This window comes from Pongo abelii, chromosome X (genome assembly GCF_028885655.2).
Source record: "Pongo abelii isolate AG06213 chromosome X, NHGRI_mPonAbe1-v2.0_pri, whole genome shotgun sequence".
NCBI classification, from domain to species: Eukaryota; Metazoa; Chordata; class Mammalia; order Primates; family Hominidae; genus Pongo; species Pongo abelii.
This window is the reverse complement of record NC_072008.2, coordinates 112,605,192-112,627,441: the sequence shown is the minus strand read 5'-3', so window position 1 is coordinate 112,627,441 and position 22,250 is coordinate 112,605,192. Positions and strand designations below refer to the sequence as shown.

General features: G+C 36.8%; 1 protein-coding gene across 3 annotated transcripts in view; it reads right to left on the bottom strand.

Moving 5' to 3' along the window:
* Positions 1 to 19,774, bottom strand: part of TBC1D8B (TBC1 domain family member 8B) — a 68,283-nt gene extending 48,509 nt beyond the window's left edge. Inside the window, exons 1-5 of one of the 3 annotated variants that reach the window (XM_002831961.6) lie at positions 19,458 to 19,774; positions 6,174 to 6,284; positions 3,951 to 4,069; positions 2,744 to 2,969; positions 1,471 to 1,711 (exon numbers count right to left, since the gene is read on the bottom strand). In XM_002831961.6, the coding sequence (XP_002832007.1) occupies positions 1,471 to 1,711; positions 2,744 to 2,969; positions 3,951 to 4,069; positions 6,174 to 6,284; positions 19,458 to 19,587 (827 nt within the window). In that variant the 5' untranslated portion in view covers positions 19,588 to 19,774. The remainder of the gene's footprint in view (positions 1 to 1,470; positions 1,712 to 2,743; positions 2,970 to 3,950; positions 4,070 to 6,173; positions 6,285 to 19,457) is intronic. The other 2 variants (XM_024241097.3, XM_009235144.4) reach the window with 2 other exon arrangements.
* Positions 19,775 to 22,250: the final 2,476 nt, after the last annotated feature.

Below are 22,250 nucleotides of genomic sequence, written 5' to 3'. Positions count from 1 at the left end.
TAACTATCATTATTGTGCTTCTGTACTGTTTAAACTATAAAAGTAATACATATTTGTAAAAACAATAAGCAGAGCAATAAAGATATTCCATTTTATAAAAAAGCCATTTGGAGACTAAGTCCCAACGAATTACTGTTCTTTTTAACTTACTAGAAAAAAAGATGTAGATACATACGATTTTCAATGGGCTCTCCTAAAAATGCACAGAGACAAAAATGGATTTATTATATCTTAATTAAATACAGATTTGGTGATGAATAACTCATTGATAGCCTTTTAGACTATATTTTAAGGGAAATAAAATGGCAAAACAGTTTATGTTTATGGTTGCCAATCAAGAAATGAAATACAAAAACAAATGCCCACCTATAATATAATACAAACAGGATTCTTAATCCTTATAGAATTCTATTTATAAATCATGCATACTGAGACCTAGTTTTGGTACTGAAGTGTAAAATATTTACCTTGCTGATCTAATTTCCAGAAAAGCAGGGAGGCTCACAAACAAATCCTTATGTATATGAATTTTAGGAATAGTTTAGGAACAGGTAAGAGGAACAACTGTACCCAATGAGGGCTGTGTAGTGATCATACAACCTTCTAGGTCACTTGTTCTGGTCTAACCATAGGACTTCGGCTTAGGTTCCTCTTATACTTTCCCATATAGTCTATACTGTCATCCTCCTTGCCAGAAGCTGCTTTCACTAGCTATTTCTGGATCATCTCCTCTCCTTTTCCCCTTTGGCATGCTCATTTTAGTCAACTGTTCAGAATGTTCAGCAGGATAAAAGATATCTGGTCAGTTTCAACAAACCAAATATAATGGCAAACAGCTATCAGACACATACTTCTGAAGGATGCACTAATAATGATGAATATTTGCCTCATATTTTATATTTTACGAAGTGCTTTCACACATATCATGCCCATTCCTCGTAAGTGCCCTCTGAGGTAGAAATGACAGATGAGGAAACTGAGGTCCTGAGAGATATGCCTTGTCTAAGGGTTGTTCTACTTTCATTATGAAGTCCATGCTCCACTGACTCCACGAACTTGCCTCTTCATTAAAAAATGTTTTCTATAAGTTATTTTAAAAAATAAACAATATGTTTAACAATTTTAGACCCAAACTGTCTAGACTATTCATAGAGAAATTTAGAGTTAGACTAACCACACATAAAAATCTATGCATTTCTGAAAGCATTCCAGGGCAAGTCCTATCTGAATCTCAAGAAATAATTTTCAAATCTAACTTCTATTATTTCTTACAATTAAATTTCCTGGAGAGAAGGGTACTATTTATGTAATGCATATGAATAAACTCACAAAACACACACACACACCCACAATCAACTCCAAAAAAACCCCTATCACATAATATAGAAGAGTTAACTTTTAATGGTAAGCAATACTATCATTCTTATGGTCAAACAATACTTTGAAAAGTAAAAATTAAGCTTTGAATACCTTTTGGTGATCTGTAGAGGATTATAAAGGACTGGGTCATTATCAAATGTTTCCTTATCAAAAAGTCTTCTAATGGCATAGTTTGCCAGCTGTTCCATAAGAAGGTATGTTTGGTTAATGTGCAAAAACATTGAAAAGTAGTGATTCTCTCCTTGGGAACACACGTGAACACTCTCTGTCAGTATGACATTTGAAGTCTTTTCAAGTTTTGAGACTTCATCCCAGGAGATAATGAGTTTTACTGCAAATAAGAGGTATAAGCAGGTATGATTAAATTTTCATAGTGATTTATGTTTATTAATCAGGTCTTCTGAAACAATAGTTAATCCCCTGAAAAATACTATAAACAGCTAAAACAGTTTAGAGTTCAAGATTAGTTAAAAATTTGAAGCATCAACATGAATGTGCAAGAATTGGTGATTCCAGGAAGAGATCTAATTTTAAATAATTTCTTTTGAGATAGAGTCTCACTCTGTTGCTCAGACTGGAGTGAGGTGACATGATCACGGCTCATTACAGCCTTGACCTCCCAGGCTCAAGTGATCCTCACATCCCAAATAGTCCCCCCAAGTAGCTGGGACTACAGGCATGTGCCACCATGCCCATCTAATTTAATTTTTTTTTTTTTTTTGTAGAGACAGGGTCTCACTATACTGCTCAGGTTCGTCTTGAACTCCTGGGCTCAAGTTATCCTCCTGCCTTGGCCTCCCAAATTGCTAGGATTATAGGCATGAGCCACTGTGCCCAATTTAATTTTAGATAATTTTTATAAAAAATGATTCTGATTTGATATTTAAATCTATTTCTTTATATAATTACATAATTATATAACTACCAATGTAAAAGCTGTTTGTATGTATGCTATAAATAGCACTGTTTGATTCTTCTTTGTGGCTACAAAGTGAGATGTGGGCCATTAGGTACTATGGCCACTATATTCAAATTGTATGTTTAAAATAGATTAAAACACAGACTAAAGCATGTAGGTAGTTCATAACAAGGAATTGAAAGCAGTCATATGCCAGATCATCATCATCATTTAATACTGACTCACTTCCCATGATATGCAAGGCATTCTATATATACTTCTAATGGTTTTATGTTAAGCAACCAGTCTTAAAAGAGTTCTTTCCCTAGATGAAATAAACTTTTTATTGTACAGTTTAATTACCTTTAATATCAATCCTATTATTTTATTTACAACCTAACATCATTAGAGTTGATAGGTCAGACAGCAAATTCAAGGCCATAGTAAGCAATAGAAACCACTTACTTTCTGATCCCAACAAAAAAGAATAGAAGCTCAGAAAGTTGGTGCTAAGATAAAGCCAACCCTGACAAGGAACCCGTCCTTTCCAATAACTGCATGAATAATAGGTCACTAACTTCTCCTTCTCTGGTAAACCAAAACATTTTTCAAATTTCAAAAGGGCTTCTCGAAATTTCTCAGGATCATCTTCTTTTGCAAAACAATGTTTTCCCTCTTCAGCAATTAATCCCTAAAGGAGACAAAATATTTTCTGAAAATTCATCACCTACCAACAAAAATATATTTCATACATTCAAACAGTTGATTGAATACAATTGTACAGTCAGCCCTCCATATCCATGGGTTCCTCATCCATGGATTCAACCAACCAGGGATTGAAAATATTTGGGAAAAAAATTCTACAAAGTTCCAAAAAGCAAAACTTGAATTTGCCATGCACCGAGGACTACGCAGAGTCCACTCAAATGAAGTGATGCATAGGCATTGTATTAGGAATGAGTAGTCTAGAGATGACTTTAGGTATATAGGCAGATGTGCATAGGTTATATGCAAATACTATGCCATTTTATATTAGGAGACTTGAGCATCTGTGAATTTTGGTATCTACAGCGGCGGCCAGAACCAATCCCCATAGATAACTAGGGACGACTGTATATATCTATACAGGCACATATATCATATGTGTGTACATAAATAATTCTCTTAGGACAGAGGTAAGCAGATTTTCTTCAGTTTTGTGCTTAGGTTTTTTTCTGAAAGCCTCATAAGGAACTATTACAAATACAAGTGCTAAATATATTTTTTTGAATGAACAAATGGTTTATTCAACTCAAAACTCAAGAGATATTCAAATAAAAATGCCCCTAAAAGCACTCACAAGGGCACCAAAGACAAACATTTAATGAAAGGGGAAAAAAGTAAATCCAGCTCATGAGAAAATATATAAAATTCTGAAAACAATATGTCAGTAATTGGTACCTAAAGAATAACCAGTATGTTTTAAGAGAATATTTCAATATCTATCAATCTCCCCCTGTGCTAAAGACTTTACAGTTTTCTTTAGCACACTGATTCTGAAATTCATATGTTTGTTTCTACCAATCCTGAAAGGTGCCAGTGAAACAATGACCTTCCATGCAAACTTTGATCCTCATACACGAGAGTCAAAGATTTTGGCACTCCATCTACAAGATATATCCGTGCCACTTACTCTTATTTTTCCTTGTACAAAATTAGTAATATCTTCATTTGAATCAAATACAGATAAGGTCTTCATAATATTTTGTTCCAACCAATCCCAATGCTTGGTTATTTCTTCTCTGTTGGCTCCTGATTAATAACACAAGAAAATAAAACAGTCAAGGAAAACTCCACAACAAAACTGTTCTTGTTATTTAAAAGCATAGTTTAAAAAGAAATAACATTTTCACTTTAAAAAATGACAGTCATAAAGGAGTAAAATATTTACATTTATTCTCTACTTTATCCCTCTATGTGGGCATGAACAGTATTTCTCATAAATAGAAAGAATAAAACATTTAATGAAAGGGTAGTAAAGTAAATCCAGCTCATGAGAAAATATATAAAATTCTGAAAACAAGATGCTAGTAACTGGTGCCTAAAGAATAACCAGTATCTTTTAAGAAAATATGTCGAGTACCAGAAAATACACAATGTATCATTCAATCCTTGGTCTCCAAATAATGCAGTTAGTACTGTGTCTATAATATGTGTGGCTGAAAACAGCATGTATGTGACAATCCTATGCATGCTAAGTAAATGCAGATTTCAACTGTGGCCACTCTACTTATTTAGAAGCCATGAAACCTTTGCTCAGAGCAACCCCATTCATCAAAAGACCTAGTAAACTTACAGAAATTTCATACAGGAGGTTAGAAATTCTGTAGCAAGGTTAAATCCATGTGACCCGCTGAATCAGCGTTAGGAGGTTTGCTGAGGGTGAGATTAAACATTATTAGCCCTAGTCGCTTTGACTTGAAGAATATTTCAGTATCTATCAATCTCCTCCTGTCACTCACATACCATTAAAGTCTTCTCAGCACTATGGATTATATAAATATTCAAAAGTAATATGCTGACTTTTTAGTATATTTTATAATATATGGAGACTGGCATATTAAAAAATTTGTTGACATTGCAAATGGCCTATTTCCTACATTCAATCAGAATTTTATTCATGTTACTAAGTCACCATACCAAGAGTAATAACTGTCTTTAATGGACCACAAATAAAAGCCATGGGGGAAATGTTAAGGCCTTAAGTTTGATTCTTTTGGTATAAGGAAGCTTCATTAGTAGGTAATTACACTATTTCTGCATCAGGTTAATTTGGGGGAAATAAGTTATACAATCATCTTTATTTAAGTAGAAAGGCCTTTTTTTAAAAAATAATTTTTACTAACCAGATTTAGAGTTGAGATTACAGAATTCTCGTGATGTCAGCAGGTATAATGTCAACCTCATTTAGGTTAAATGACATTCAATTTAAGAGGGCCAGGAGGAAAGACTCACTGGCAACACTAAAAGAAATTTAGGGGGAAATATAAAAAACAAGCCACACATCCTAAAAAATTAATTGTATGCTATATGTTCACACATATGAATGTTCCAGAAATTCATGTGCTTTTGTTCTTTTTAAAAAAGTATAATATATCTACTTTAGAAGAGAGGGGGACAAGAAGAAAGGCAGTTTTTCAATATCAAAAAGGCTAGAAATCTGGGATTCTAATTTAGACCAACATTATCATGGCATCATAAAAGGAAGTAAGAAACTGTCAATGCAGCTTTTTAAAAATTTATTTTGACTTGCTTTATTAGAAAGAATTATCCTAATTCCTTTCCTACCCATAATATATATGTTGAAGCATCTGAACCACCCTGTCATGAATGAATATGTAATATTAACTGTAAGACATTCCTTCATATTTCAAGGATATGATGCTTTTTCTGAGAAGGTGGGAGTGAATAAAAAAGATTTAATTTTCCAGGCTTATACTTCCTTAGGAGTCATTATGTTTTGGGTTCACAGATAACTTCAGATTCTTCTCATTTGAGTTATTAGTAATGAAACTATTTCATGGAGAAGTTCTCATCTTCCCAGCAGTTGGATAAAGCAGAAGTTGAAGAAAGGAGTTATATAGCAGTAACACTGACCAAAATCTGTGCAGAATCAGAATCAGCCCTGCTAGACCACATGCTTCAGGTCCCTCACACCAATGGATTAAAAAAAAAAAAAACTTAATAACACATATCCTTTAAAAATAAACAGAGGTCTTGCTATTCTCTCAAAGTAAAGTTGCACATTTAATTTGTTTTTAAATCTCAAAGCAACTACAGACTATAAATAAATATGAATACTCAGCTTTGTAGTACCCTTATTTAATTTGAATTATGTTTTAAAAATCATACTCACCACATGCAATTGACAAGTAAACTTGAGAATCTGGTGTCTGGTGTAGGATGCGAAATGGAGCTACTTTAGCAGTAGAGTCTAAGACTGAATCAAGAGTCCCAACCAGAAGCCCTGTTGTAATAGAAAGATTGTTGAAATAAGGACTTTACAAGAGATAAATCAAATCTGTATCACTTCATATAACAAACTAATAAATTTATTTTAAAACTTTTCTAGCCCAAAGAGTCCTTACAGAGATTTTTCTTAAAGAAAAAATATATTTGGGATAAAGAGAGATTACAGTATGCCAATGTGAGTAGTATCTGAGAAAATTATCTTTCAATAAGAGTTAAGTCAGCTTCAATTGTCCAAATCTCAAAATGTATCTGCAGCACTTATGTATCTCGTTCATAAGGTTGTATGTATATTAGATAAGAATGTAGAATCTAGTACTATAGACTAACTGGGTTTAAATTCTGGCTCTGTCGCTTGTGTCAACTTGAGCAAGTTAAAGTACTTACCCTTTCTGCATCCTCATTTGTAAAATAAGGTTAAAACAGATCCTACTACAAAGGGCTGTTGTAAAGATTAAATGAGTTGTTACATTTAACGCACTTAGAGCAATGCTTAGCACACAGTAAAACACCCAATATTAGTTAATACTATTATTATTTAAGAAAATCTTAGATATTTAAACAAGATAAAACCTTGATTAAATAAAATGCTTCTGTACAGGGATTTTCTTTTCAACAATTCTTAATTCCTCAATTAGGAATTCAAAGCTCTTGATCAATTAGTTCCAGTTTAATAATCTAATTATATTTCCTAGAACAAAGTTCACTGTTTTCTTAAACAACCAGCTAATTTCTCCCATAGGGTCTTTGCTAAGCAACTATCATTTTACCTAGAAATGTTAATGAAAAAAAAAGAAATCCTAATGAAAGTCTTCTAGCCCAGTCCAACTAATCTGAATTCTACATTTTCTTCAAGACCCACTTCCCCTATGAAATCCTCACTGGCTATCCCAAGCAATAATACTTTCCCTTTTCTCTGAATATTCATAGGACTTAGAGTCTATACAGGTTGAGTATCCCTTATATGAAATGCTTGGGACCAGAAGTGTTTCAGATTTCAGATTTTTTCAGGTTTTTGATTAAGTGCATACACATACTGAGGTATCTTGGGGATGGGACCCAGGTCTGAACATGAAACTTATTTGTTTCACATATACCTTATACATATAGCCCGAAGATAATTTTATACAATATTTTAAATAATTTTATGCATGAGTTTTGACTGCAACCTGTCACATGAGGTCAGGTGTGGAAATTTTCCATTTGCAGCATCATGTCAGCAATCAATGTTTTGGATTTTGGAACATTTCAGATTTTTCATTTTTAGATTAGTGATGTTCAACCTGTACTACACAACCTAGCATATATTAGGCTGGTTATTATAACTACTTTCTAAGAGCTTCATGTATATAATTTTTGTCTCTTTATCTAGATTATTTGTCCTCTGAGGACAATAACCATGTCTTCTATCTCTGTGTTTATATCCATAACTTTCAACATATTGCTGCACAATACGGATATAGTTTGTTGATTTAACCATATCAATGGGATGGCTGAAATATATAAATTTACCTTCCTTTTCTGGAAGCTCTGATTGGTTGAGTGTTGGTTTTGCTTTATGAGGCATTTCCCTTTAATTTAGAATACAGATTTTTAAGAAAAATTTAAATCAATTATAAACCAGGCTTTTGGCTCTCTTCCTATTTTGACCCACTTAAAAAGAATTAAGATTTTAAGCAAGTTTTGAATGAGAATATAGATAGGTTGGCAGATGCTCACATCTGCCTCACATCACTTCCTATCACATTAGCAAGGTATATGCATGGAAGGAGGTAAATTAGAACAGTAGGAGATAAGACATAGACATAAAGAGAAATTTGGCTTAGCTGAAAGGAAAGGATAGGAGAGTAGATACAGGAATTGATAAAAAGTAAAAACAGGAGCCACAAATGTAGCATAATATAAATTAGCAATTTTCTGAGGATTTTGATGGGCAAAGTTCAAGAAAGAGGATTTTGGCAATGGCAGTATGTGCAGATTTTAGAGGAAAGAAGTTATCTGATATGAAAAAGAAGTTCAAGTATGAATTGAAGCTTTTAAAAAATAGAAATGAGAAAACTGACAAATATTATGAAAGAGAAAGTAATGGGGAAAAGACAATGGGAATGAGGATGAGGGAAACAGAAAATAATTATACTTCAACTAATGAGGAGGGAATTACTGATGGGTTTGGGGATAAAAGGAAAAATAATTCTATCACTTTTAGCATTGAAATAGTGACTATGAGAAATTGGAGATTTGGTAAAGTAAAAAGAAAGAAAAGTAGGAGCCAAAATATGCAGATAGTGTCTTCAGAACTATGTGATTAAAATTGCTGAGGAAATGGAGAAGAGGAGAATGTTTTCAATTTGAAGATAGGAATGTGAAAATACTCAAAAAAGGGATAAAAGAGTAGTCGCAAAAGACAACCAAAAGAACTATCACTATGTTGAAAAACAGAATTAAGTACATAAATGTGTGTGTATATAAATAAACATAACTTGTCAAATTTGTCAAAATAAAGAAATTAGAATTTCAAATGAAGGCACTTTATTGAATACAGGATAGCTTTAGCAGATAACAGATAAAGATAAAAGATAACTATCTTTTTGAAGATACTGTTTAAAGATTAACGGTGGCTATGTGGATGTGAGAGGAGTAGTCAAAATCACTGGCAAGAAAGGTCGCTTTTTGGCAGCAGAAATGTTCACAAGATTATAAGCGCCTTGTACTACGTAGAAAGAAAATTGCTCAGTTTTGTTAAGTGTGAAATCAGGCAGTTAGTATAAAACTATGCAACAAATAATTTGGAAGCTAGTGCTAGACTACATTTGTAGTCACTTGGGGAACTCTTCCAGCTCATTAAGCTGTAATCATCATCAAGTCCCTGCAAGTCATTCAGAAATTAATATGTACCAATTTCTGGGTTCTAAATACTCCCTCCTGGAGTATTTTAAAGTAAATTCTAGACATTGTATCATTTCATCCATGAATAATCCAGTATCTTTTAGTTTATTTTAAAAGGTCCTCAGAGGCTGGGCTTGGTGACTCACGCCTGTAATCCCAGCACTTTGGGAGGCCGAGGCGGGTGAATCACCTGAGGTCAGGAGTTTGAGACCAGTCTGACCAATATGGTGAAGCCCTGTCTCTATTAACAATACAAAAATTAGCTGGGCATGGTGGCAGATGCCTGTAATCCCAGCTACTCAGAAGGCTGAGGTAGGAGAGTCTCTTGAACTTGGGAGGCGGAGGTTGCACCACTTGGAGTGAGCTGAGATTGCACCACTGCACCCCTGCTTGGGCAACAGAGTGAGACTCATCTCAAAAATAAATAAATAAATGAATAAATAAATAAATAAATAAAAATAAAAGGTCCTCATTTGAATCTAACCTGTGGCCAATATTGAGCACACTGATCTATGGTATTAATTGCCCCTTCCAATATTTAGACACCTGCAAATTTTATAAACATTTCTTTTTTTGTATTAAGTCAATGGTAATGATGAACAGGTAGGGCAATGGGCTGAGTGCTAGAGGAAAGACCAGTAAAACAGCCACAGCTTGAAAATGGTACTCATTATCAATGTGCTAGTCTAGTACACAAACTAAAGTGTCCTTTAGTTTGACAAGTGGCTCTTTCTGTTTGTAAACTGGATTGAGGGCACTGTGTAAGTGAATACTGCTCTAGCTGCAGAAGAGCCATGTAATGAACTTCCTAATTACAAACAAGATTTATTTCCATTCTAAGTAAAATGTTCAATCATAATTTTTTCCATGGTAATGATTACTGGAATCTTACAGTGGATTCTTTATTTTGTCATAAGTTGTCATGCTTACAAAGTCAAACAAGTACACCTTTACTGAACTTAGCTTCATTATATGTTAATAAAAAAACTAATTGGTAAACTGCCAATACACTTAGCAGGAAATATATTCAAATAAGAGAAGGTAGTGTGCTCAATAAAGTTTGTGGATTTTCCTGATTCTATTACTTTGCTACCAGATCTAAGTCCTTAAAATGACACTATGAATGCTTATTTTGGAATAATTCAATAGCCACAGTTGGCATTTTGAAAGCTGCCAACTTTATATTAAGAGTTTTGGAAAACAGTTAATAAAAATAATTCTTCTTTGGTCCTGTTTTCCCTCTCCCTGCATTCTTTTAAAGGCACTTACTTGAAAACTGAATATATATATATAAGCACTCATTTCCTTCCCTAACTGAAATCTTTTTTTCATTAAAGGATTTAGAATTTTTTAGGGAAGCAATTGACATAACAAACAACAGATTACAATGTCTTGTGGGAAAAAAAGAATAGATGAATTATTAATCAAACCCAGCTACATTTCTAAAGATAGAGACACAGGAAAATATGAGAATTGGTACTATATTTACAGCCACTTCTTACTCTTCAAGACCTATACACCAATGCACAAAAAGAGTAACCCTCAGAAAAGCAAAGAAATTGCAACACCTGAATTTCTAGGTATAAAGCAGAAAGCAAGTATGATAGCAAATGAATAAACTGGTATACAGTGTAGTACTTTTAAACATTATTTAGAAGAACTAAACCAGGCCCATCATTTTGGTTAGTTTAAAACAAGAGAGCAACTAATATTATAATAATAATCAGAAAATGTGATTACACCTTGTTTTATTTATTTATTTTGAGACAAGGTCTCACTCTGTTGCCCTGCCTGGAGTGTAGTGATGCAATCTCAGCTTACTGGAGCCTCCACATCCCTGGCTCAAAGGATCTCCCACCCACCCCAGCCTTCCATGTAGCTGGGGCTACAGGCACATACCACCAAGTCCTGCTAATTTTGTTTATGTTTTGTAGACACAAGGTCTTACTGTGTGGCCAAGGCTGGTCTCCAACTCCTGGGCTCAAGCAATTCTCCTGCCTTGGCCTCCCAAAGTGCTGAGATTACAGGCATGGGTCACCGTGCCCAGCCCTATACCTTGTTTTAAAACTTCACTTCTTTATAGTGTAGTAAGGGAGGGGAAAAAAGGGGCATATCACAATGTGTATTCCTCTCCCTCCCTGGAACATTTTATTCTCTGAAATCAAGTAAAAAATTACCTTTAAAGATCTCTTTGCACAAGAAAGGGCAGCCTCATAGGAGATTTTGAGAAATAAAGTATGGCCAATGTCATGACTTTTCAGTCTTGTTTTTTTTTTTTTCTTTTTCTTTTTTCTTTTTTTTTTTCCATTAGAATGAAATCTACTTGACAGGAAATATTAGTTTTCTACTTAGGTATGCAGTCAATAATCTTTCCACTGCTACCAAAAAAGTGGGGGGGGGGGGCGGGTAACACTAATCATCCTTCATTTTTCAAAACCTCCTACAAGGTTGCCCTTTCTCATTCAGAGATGTTTAAAGGTAATTTTTTACTTGATTTCACAGGGACCAAGATGTTCCAGGGAGGGAGGGGAGCACACAGTGTGATCTGCCCTCTCTAGGGGTTGCCCTATGTGATTTTCTTTTTAATAAGCCAAAATGTTAATTTATTTGGCTTATGAGTTGAAACATTTCTAGTGGATATCTGATAGATTACTGACTATTTGCCTAATTTTATCTTACTTAATTGTTCTGGCTCACAGCAGGATGGAATATCTTGTGGAAATTTTTGTTATACATAGGCTGTTTTGTGTCCACTGAAAGAACAGTGGACACAAAAAACAAAGGTTTAATTCTTAGGTCCCTTTAATTCTCTATCTTAGGTTTTCCTCTGGTATAGATTAAGACATTGCTCTTTAATAAACTTTTTCTAGTCACTAAGTGCATTATATATTGAGTCTCATATTTTCAACTCCACATAAATGAATCTAGAATATTTGCTGTGTCCCCAACAACTGTTATCTTTTGCTTTTGCACTATCACATTATTCCTCCTACTTAGAACGTCCCCCGCTCCCCCCACCACTTCTACCAAACCACCTCTCAGATATTGTTAGTGCTCATAGATGGATGATTTAATTTGAGAACACCCCAAACTGGTTTTTGGCAAGATGCTTCACAGATGCCACACTGGAACTTTGTCACCAGTACACCACCTATTATTAATCACTGCTTTTAGGAAATATTTGTATCTTTAACAGGACTTCGGATAAGCATACTTTACAAGACAGCTGGCCTTGGAAAATTGCTTTGAGGGTTTCCCTGCATTATGGAGATTTCTAAGCCAACAGAACAAGGCTGCTATTATTATTGACTACACTAGCAATTGTATTGGTTTGCTTACTTATTTATCAACTGTCTGACCCATCACATTATAAACTCCGTAAGGGCTGGAACTATTTCTGTCTTTTTTTTTTTTTTTTGAGACGGAGTCTCACTCTTGTTACTCAGGCTGGAATGCGGTGGCATGATCTCGGCTCACTGCAACCTCCACCTTGTGGGTTCCAGTGATTCTCCTGCCTCAGCCTCCCAAGCAGCTGGGATTACAGGTGTGTGCCACCACACACAGCTAATTTTTGTATTTTTTGTAGAGATGGGGTTTCACCATGTTGACCAGGCTGGTCTCGAACTCCTGACCTCAGGTGATCCACCTGCACTGGGATTACAGGCGTGAGCCACTGCGCCCGACCAGAACTATTCCTGTCTTATTCACCACTGTATACTCAACACCCAGGACAAGGGCCAGCTACCACCCTATTTCTCTGTTTCCCTTCACAGAAAAACTCCTAGAAAAAATTATATGTATTCACTCTGTTCCCAAATATTTGGCTCATATATTCTAGTACCACAAGTCTCTGTTCACAGCTCACCCTAAGAGGCCTTCCCAGACCAATTTCTCTAATATACCAACCCCCTCCCCTCTCTATCATGATACTTTATTTTTCTTCATATGGCTTATCAGCACCAGTCATATCATATACTATTAGCTTATTTGCCTCCCCCAACTACAGTATTAGCCCCATGAGAGTAGGGACTTTGTTTTTTTTCATTGCTTTATCTCCAGCACTTAAAACAGTGCTTGGTTTTTAAAAGGCACTCAGTAAATATCTGTTGAATTAAAGCCTTGTATACCATCACATTTAGGATTTAATCTTACCTTTTGTGCTTACATAGCAGTAGCAAAAGGTGGAAAACTGGGCAAATGTTCTAAAATAAAGGCAATATAAAATCTGTCATAGCCGTACAGCAATGTGGCAAACATTATAATGCCTTTTACTTTTTAAAATATTTTTTATCTCACTATATTGCCTAGGCTGGCCTTGAACTCCTGGGCTCAAGCAATCCTCCCGCCCCAGCCTCCTAAGTAGCTGGGACTACAGGTGTGCACCACCACGCCTCACTGCTTTTTATTTTTTATTTTTAGCTTACCTTACAGCCATAAGCCTTCCACAACTGTTCACAAACTGCATGAGTTTTCATCAGTTGAATAATTATTTCCTTTTTAAGTATTGTTTTGAAAAATATTACTAAGGTAACAAATGTTATATGTACTCTTTATCACCACTCAGCAAGACAAGTGATGCTGATATCTATGGAAGCACTATTTGAGAACTTCCAGGTTTTGGGCGACAACAGATCAAAAGGAAATGATGTCATGATAAGTTATTCTAATTCTTGTACATTATTCTGATTATAAACCACAAATGCATAATCACTGTCATGCCCAAATTCTTCAATTAGTAACTATCAGTGTTTTGTTTTTGTAGTCATATCATTGCATATCAGATATAATCTATGTTACCACTCCAAATCAATTTCTATATACAACATGGGGAAAGTAATTACTAGGGAAAATAGCATAAATATATAACCCCTTTGGTCTTCAGGCCCAGAAAATGGCATTTTAACATCTTTCTCTTTCATTAATAGATAAATGTCAAGTATTTGTACAGTTGCTCACAAGTTTCAAAACTCATTTGACCCACATAAAAAATGCTGTGAGGTAGGAAAGACAAGTTTTATCCCCATTTTACAGATGAGGAAACTAAGCCTTTATAAAATAATTATAGCTGAATAGAGACATAAAACTATCACAAAATCAAGGAAGATAAAAGAAGCAGGGTTAATGGGGCAAGTGGAATCACTGAACTTGGTATTATATTCATATATTTGTGGATGTTGGCTTGTAGTTGGTTTATTTATTATTATTATGTTATTATTATTATTATTATTATTATTATTTGAGATGGAGTCTCCCTGTGTCACCCAGGCTGGAGTACAACAGCACGATCTCGGCTCACTGCAGCCTCCACCTCCTGGGTTCAAGTGATTCTCCTGCCTTAGCCTCATCAGTAGCTGGGACTACAGGCACCCGCCACCAAGTCTGGCTAATTTTTGTATTTTTAATAGAGACAGGGTTTCAACATGTTGGCCAAGGTGGTCTCAAACTCCTGACCTCAAATGATCCGCCTGCCTTGGCCTCCCAAAGTACTGGGATTACAGGCGTGAGCCACTGTGCCCAGCCTGGTTTATTTACTTTTTATTTTTTTTAAATCCCATAGGGCAATACCTAGGGAGGGCAAATCACACTGTATTCCTCTCCCTCCCTGGAACATTTTGTTCTCTGAAATCAAGTAAAAAATTACCTTTAAAGATCTCTTTGAATAAGAAAGGGCAGCCTTGTAAGAGATTTTGAGAAATAAAGGACGGTCAATGTCATGACTTTTCAGTCTTGTTTTTTTTTTCATTAGAATTAAATCCACTTGAAAGCAAATATTAGTTTTCTACTTAGGTATGCAGTCAATAAGCTTTCCACTATTCCAAAAAAAAAAAAGGTGGGGGGTAACACTGATCATCCTTCATTACTCAAAACCTCCTACAAAGTTGCTCTTTCTCATTCAGAGATCTTTAAAAGTAATCTTTAACTTGATTTCACAGGGACCAAGATGTTCCAGAGAGGGATGGGAGCACAAAGCGAGATCTGCCCTCTCTAGGGGTTGCCTCATGGGATTTTCTTTTTAATAAGCCAAAATGTTAACTTATTAATTTTGTGTGTGTGTGTGTGTGTGTTTGTGTGTGTGTGTATGGGGGGGTAGATCTTTCCTTACCTTAAATGAAATGTCATGCTTTCCACTTGGGTACCCTCATCTCAGTAGACAGGTACTTAGAAGGCCAAAATTTTTTTATCAGATATGTCCTTTGTAAGCATGAAACGCAGGGATATTTTGCTAATAACTATCTAAGTTGAACATTTTCAGAGCTGGACTCCTTGAGTCTGGGGTGACGAAATAGGGGAAAGAAGCTTTATATTTTCAAGGGATGGTCACTAAGAGGTTTTAAAAAGGCTACCTTATTGTTTATTATGTATGTGTTTACGACAAATTGTTTACATAGTGATTTGCTCAGTCTATATAAATATCATAAAATGAAAAGCTTCTTTCAAATATTATCATATTCTGGTTTTTACAGATAATTTAATTTCAAAGTAATGGTACCAAGATGAAAAACGAAATCAGAAACAGAATGTCTAAAAATTCTCCATTTTAATAAGTTTTACTTCCTAGCTTTGTTTTACACCACACAAAAAAGGTCTACTGAGGGAGCTTATCAGTCTAACACCCAAGAACCTGCTTACACTATTCAGATATGGAAAATTCAAGAGTAAAATACTCTTTAAAAACTACCTATATGAAGGCTTCCTGATTGGCAGACCTTCCTAAATCCCATATACTAGAGTACTTAGTAGGATGTAGCCCCATAGCTCCATTCATGTAGTAGTTCCCATCTGCCAAGCAAAGCAAATTGATTTGTGCTTAATAAGACAAATATGCATAAATTAGTTTTAACTCTATAAAACCAGGTGCTAAATGTAGGTGCCATAGAAAAGTCATTATTAGCTAGGAGAAGCAAGAGATAACATAAGGGGACCGTAAAATCCAGAAGGGTGAATTATTTCTCTAAATGAAGGAAAATCGCTTTATCTATAAAACAGCTTATGTATACCAAAAATTTCCACAAAACATTCCATCCTGCTGTGAGCCAGAACAATTAAGTAAGATAAAGTTAGGCAAATGGTCAGTAATCTATCAGATATCCACTAGAAGTGTTTCAACAATTTAAAAGAGGTACCTCAGAATTCTAACTTACAAACTCATCTCTTGTTTTAATAATCCTTGAGTTCTCTGTTGCTGCTATTCCATTATTAGAAAAAAAATGGAGTCAACTAACTTTATCAAGTCCACACTTAAGAGTCATTACATTGCTGGTGATTAACACCAATTATCATATGGCAAAGAAATGAAACCTTAAAGTATAACCACTAACGTTTCTAGATGATCATTATCATTTCTTCATTAAACAAAATGCATAAACTAATCCTTTAAAGAGATAGCACACAACACTGGATTTTAGCAAACAAAGTGAACAGAGGCAAACTTATGCTGGCACACAGTCAAGCTCCTGTGAGAACTAATCCAAATGTGGATTTGTGGTAAAGCACAACAAAGCTTTTGGCTTCATGATTTTAAGTAAGAATACAGTAATTGAGCAGCCAGGAAAATCAGCACACACTTATGCTCTGGACCAAAAAGAACCAAACGAACCTTAAAAGCACCTCTTTGTTTCTTTCTTATCCATTTTGTTTAATTTACATGGAATTACAGTGGTAGCTCTCATGTGGTAATTTCAAGCATCTTGTCAATACCACAGATAAAATAATCATGAAGAGATATAAACTGACCACTAAATGAATGTGGATATCACTAGTCACAACATATATATGTGGTAGAAATCTTAGTTTATTTCTTCAGACAAATTTCTCTTATTCTAGACTATGGGGACTAGTAAATGGAGTGGGCAGGATAGAGGTAAACCAGTGCAGTTGGTCCATGCTTTAAGAAGAAAGCATGTCAGGCTGGGTGAGGTGGCTCATTCCTTTAATCCCAATCCCAATCCTTTGGGAGACCAAGGTGGGAGGATCCTAAGGCCAGGAGTTCAAGACCATGCCTAGGCAACACAGCCTGTCTCTTAAAAAAAAAATGAAATTAGCCAGGCTTAGTGGCTTGTACCTGAAGCCCTAGCTACTCCGGAGGCTGAGGTGGGAAGATCACTTGAGCCCAGGAGTTCCAGGCTGCTGTGAGCTATAATCACATCACTATCACTGCCCTCCAGCCTGGGTGACAGAGTGAGAGACTCTGTCTCAAAAAAAAAAAAAAAAAAAAAAAAAGGGAAACTTGCAACAAGTTAAAAAACCATGTAATACTACATTACAGTGATTATATTTTCAAGAATTTGATTTACCTACTTAAAGGAACACAGTTTTAGTATGAGGAACCAAAATAAATTATAAGACTATTCCTGAGGCTGTAACACAGGACTATAAAATCTATTTTAATTTTTTTTTCTTTGAGACAGAGTCTCCCTGTGTTGCCCAGGCTGGAGTGCAGTGGCCCTATTACGGCTCACTGTAGCCTTGACCTCCCAGGCTCAAGCCATCCTCCCATTTCAGTCTCTCAAGTAGCTGGGGCCACATGGCTGGCTAATTTTAGTAATTTTTGTAGAGATGGGTTTTCGCCATGTTGTCCAGGCTGGTCTTGAACTCCTGGTCTCAAGCAATCCACCTGCCTCGGCCTCCCAAAGTGCTGGAATTACAGGCATAAACCACCGTGCCCGGCCTGAAATATATTTTAAATATATCCTGAACTATTCTCAATGGACTCAAGTGGATAATTTATGTCACTGGGTAATTATGAACATCGATTCTAAAATTTTGATCTGGAAAATATCTGCATCTATTAAATGGAAAGACTCTTCTGCAAAATAGCATTTGTAATTTTTAAAAATTAGAAAATGACAGAATGTCACATTTAACAGGGCAATTTTTGTTGCCATATTTTCAAGAGGGCCTTTTTAGAAGCTGGATAAGATTAATAGGTCTAGCAAAATTTTTTAAAATGTCCTGTAGAACCTCAGAATTCTTTGCACCCTGGGAGTGGCTTGAAAACGAAATAACGGCATACGTTTATCACCATCTTAACGACATACATTGATTTGGTGCTATTATCTTTCGTTTTATTCTCTCAACTCTGTGAGGTAGGCACCATTTTCCAAGAGAGAAAAAGCAAGGTCATCTCCTCCATGAATTATAACTTGCCTAGTTTACTAGGTGGTCTTTTTCCCTTAGCCCTTCCCACCATTCTTATCCAGATTATAAGCACTGCAAAGCCAAGAAACTGAATCTTGTGAACCTTGTAGCACACAGTAGGTGCTTAAGGTTGAGTAAATGAAAGAATTTGAGGAATGTCATCCAACAAGTAAGAGAGTAGGATGGGACTGAAATGCAGATTTTCAGAACTCTTCCCTTTTTCCATTACATCAGGCTGCCTGGTCTACCACTTCAAGGTCACAATACCAAATTAGAGATTGATTAGAAAAAGAGTTCTTGTTTTCCCAACGTCCAAAACTTTAAATGTCCCTACCCAAGATGAGTGGTCTCAAAATAACGTTCTCTGGAAACTTTAAACATTTGGCCAAAAAACAGTTTTTAAGAATTGGGGTCAGGGTGGGTTAGACAGGAAGAGTTAAACTCCTACCGTCTGGCTTACAATCACAGCTTTGAATGAAGGGGCAGCACCAGTTACTTAAGAGATTAATTTATTACGACGTTGTTAATAGCCTTTGAGAGGGGATCCCAAAGATTGAAAACTTGGAGACAAAGTAAAAGATGCTAAATTGGGAGAGATCAGCAATTCTGAGCCTACCCCTCCACCTCTCCTGACTCCAGTTCTCCCTCTTCCCTAATATTTCTTTTGAAGTCTATTTCTCAGGATGTGATTGGGGCGCCTCCCTGTCTCCTCACCATCCCATCCCCCATACACTTAATCTCCCCAGGGTGCTGATGATCGGTATGGGTTCTGTGAAAAAAGTTAAGTTCACAACTGCGAACTAGCCCCTGTCACCAGCCTAAATGCGACCTGTCTAGGTCTAACACTCATCATCAGCCTCCCTCCCCCTATGTGAAGCGACAAGGTAGGTACCCGTTTCTTCCTTGGCCTCAGAAAGAACCGCGCTCCTCCCTTCACCCGTCCCAACCAAAGAGCAACTCGTCGTCCAGTGAGACATTCTCAGGACTTGGAGGTGGTGGCGGAAAGGTGGTGTCGGGAGAAGAACCCCAGTCTCTCCGCCCACGATTTGGGATTGGGAAACTGGTAGCGACGAGTAACTGTTGTCCTCACCACCTTTTAAGTAACAGCGAACACAGCCCAGAGGCAGGTAGGGTGGCCACAGCTTACCTGTGAGCCCCCCTCCGCCTTCCTCCCCGTAGCCCCGACGCCGCTGCAGCACGAAGTAGTCGTTGGACCTTTCCATCAGCCACAGCTTCAGCGCATTTTTCAGAAGCACTTCCTCAGGCTTCAACCACATCGCGAACTTTGTGCCTACCGGGAACAGTGACCTAGATGCCCTCCTCACCTCACTCTCAACCCGTCTCTTCCCCTCTGCTTCTCCTCCCACCAAATCTTCCTCAGGCGACAGCAGCTCAGGTTCAGGTTTTCCACACTTCCCCCAACCCTCCCTTCTCTCCCACGTAGGCAGAGAGATTGCCAATTCCCTCCCACAGCGCTACCGCCAGACTGGGAAATAGTCCCGCTTCTTTACCTCTTGGGAGTTGTAGTTTCCTACGCGCTTTTCTGTGCTCACGCGGCTGGAACATGGGACTACCCTTCCCACAATACACTGGGGTGAGAATGGGTGGGGGTGCTTTCAAAGCGGGTCCCAGCCATCAGTTAAGTGTGTTTTGCCTATCTGAAGTTTAAAGCATTTTTTTTTGGTTCAAATAAGTGAGTCCCAGGTGTAAAGGTGTTGCTTCTTTTTATCGTTTTACAGCCGAAGGCATTAAACTGTAGAAAACAAATTTCTGGAATTTTGGAATATCGGTTCATTCCAGGAAGCAGCAGTAGCAACAACTAACATTTAATGAGCTCTCACTATAAACTCAGGCGATCTCACGTAATCCTCACAGCAGTCTTGCGAAGTGGACATTCGTCCCCGCTTTGCACATTAATAAAGGAAAGCGCTGTCGGGTGAGGCGACTTATCCAAGGTCACACAGTCAGTGATACGATTCCTTCTCTAAATCCAACATTCATGCCTAGATTAAGCTCTTTTTGGTTATATAGGAAGAATACAAAATTTCCAGAAGCCACGCATTTTCTTCACTCCGTGCACCCCTCCTTTCCTTCACTGTCGCCTCTGTTTATTAAACTACTGTAATGAACCACAGAAAATCTCTCGTCCAACTTCCTATTTTGGAATCTAAACAATTTATGTGCATTTTTTTTTTCTTTCTTAAACTCTTAAGAAAAAAAATCCCTTTGGAAGCAAACTTGACCTCTTGGTATCTGGGCAATGATGCACAGCGGTTTGAACACTAAGGTGAGGTCAGTAATTTGCATGATATCGCTGTGAGGAAATATTTGAGAGATGTTTTTATTTATTGCAATAACTAAGTCCACCGGAATTAAAGAGTGCATTAAAAGTGAAAACAAGTTTAGAGGGAGGAAGGAGTTGGGAGGCCATGTATAAGCAAAGGGCTCTTGGCAAGCTGTTTTGAGAATAAAGCCTCAAAGCCATGTGGATTAAAAAAAAAATGGGGTGGGGCACACGCAGATGCCAAGCCAAGGAACTCTGCCCTGGAGGAGCGTCTCTGGGGTAACCTTCTAAGATGTGAGCCATCTCGAGTGAGGCAGGCGTGTGCTCCAACCAGGGATTTTTCTTGTGAATGAGAAAAGGGGCAATCTGGGATTCTCTTCTACTAAATGGCAGTAAGTAGTCCCAAGGCAGCTATCTGGACAGTTTGGAAAGAGATAATCCTTTCAGAGTTCAGACTGCAATGTATCTTTGGGAAAAGCCATCGCAATTTGAATGTGTACTAAGGGAGGTAATTTCTTCTTCTCTTCCTGGAGAAAGATCAGTAAATGTAGCAAACGTTGAGCGATATCTTCCTTTCTTTTTACCTTTCCTTCCCGTTTTTACTTCCTTCCCCATCAAACCACATTATTTTCCAATACCCTTAAAGGTTACAGTGTGGCAAAGGCTATCCAGAACTGGATGGCTTTTCTACCTGTTTACTCTGCAATTTCATCCAGGTATACCCACATGCTCCCTGTTACAGGATCAGGGCCACTTTTGGCTTACAGCAGGGCGTTTAGAGAGCTCCTGCTTTAGTAAATAAACATTTCACCGATTATGTAAACATTTTTTTCTAATTAAATTACTTATGTGATCTAAATTTTTGGCCGGATCGTAAACAACTTATTTTGCACCCTTGCAAATAAAAGTATTTTCCTAGAAGCATCTTAAAAAAATAGAGCGTGCCACTCTATTCAATGTCAATATAAATTGCTTGGGGAAGGACTGGGATTGCACACTGCCTGCATTGCTGGTACTGTACTGGTGCTGTACTGGTACTGTATATGTATTATGTCGTTTAATTTTCATTAATAAGCTTGCACATTTTTACATGCTTACTTTACGAATGAAGGAAAGGAGGCTAAGAGAAGTAACTTGCTTAAGATCATATAGCTAAATAAACAGCAAAGCTGGAATTTGAACCTAGATTTGTCTGATTACAAACCATGACACTATACTGCTTATGCATATGGTCCATAGTTACCTCAAATACAATATGTTCAAAGCCAAACTTATTTTTCCAATATTCCCCCTGGTTGATGTTTCTTCTACTGGGTTTCCTAGTTCAAAGGCCACTGTTTACCAAGACACTGAAGGTAAGAACTTGGTCTGTCAGTCCATTGGTTGGCCAGTCTCTCTCTCTCTCTCTCTCTCTCTCTGTGACACACACACACACACACACACACACACACACACACTCCTCTACTTCTTTTTCAAAAGTCCATCCCATCTGCCTATTATGGCTTTAGATTAGCCTCACAACACTTTCCTGCCATATGATAATATAGCTTCCCAACTCATCTGTCTGCTTCCATTCTTGTTTTCTGACTTATCTAAGCCACATATTAACAAACCCAATAATACACCATGTAGAGATAAATAATACCTTATTTTTCT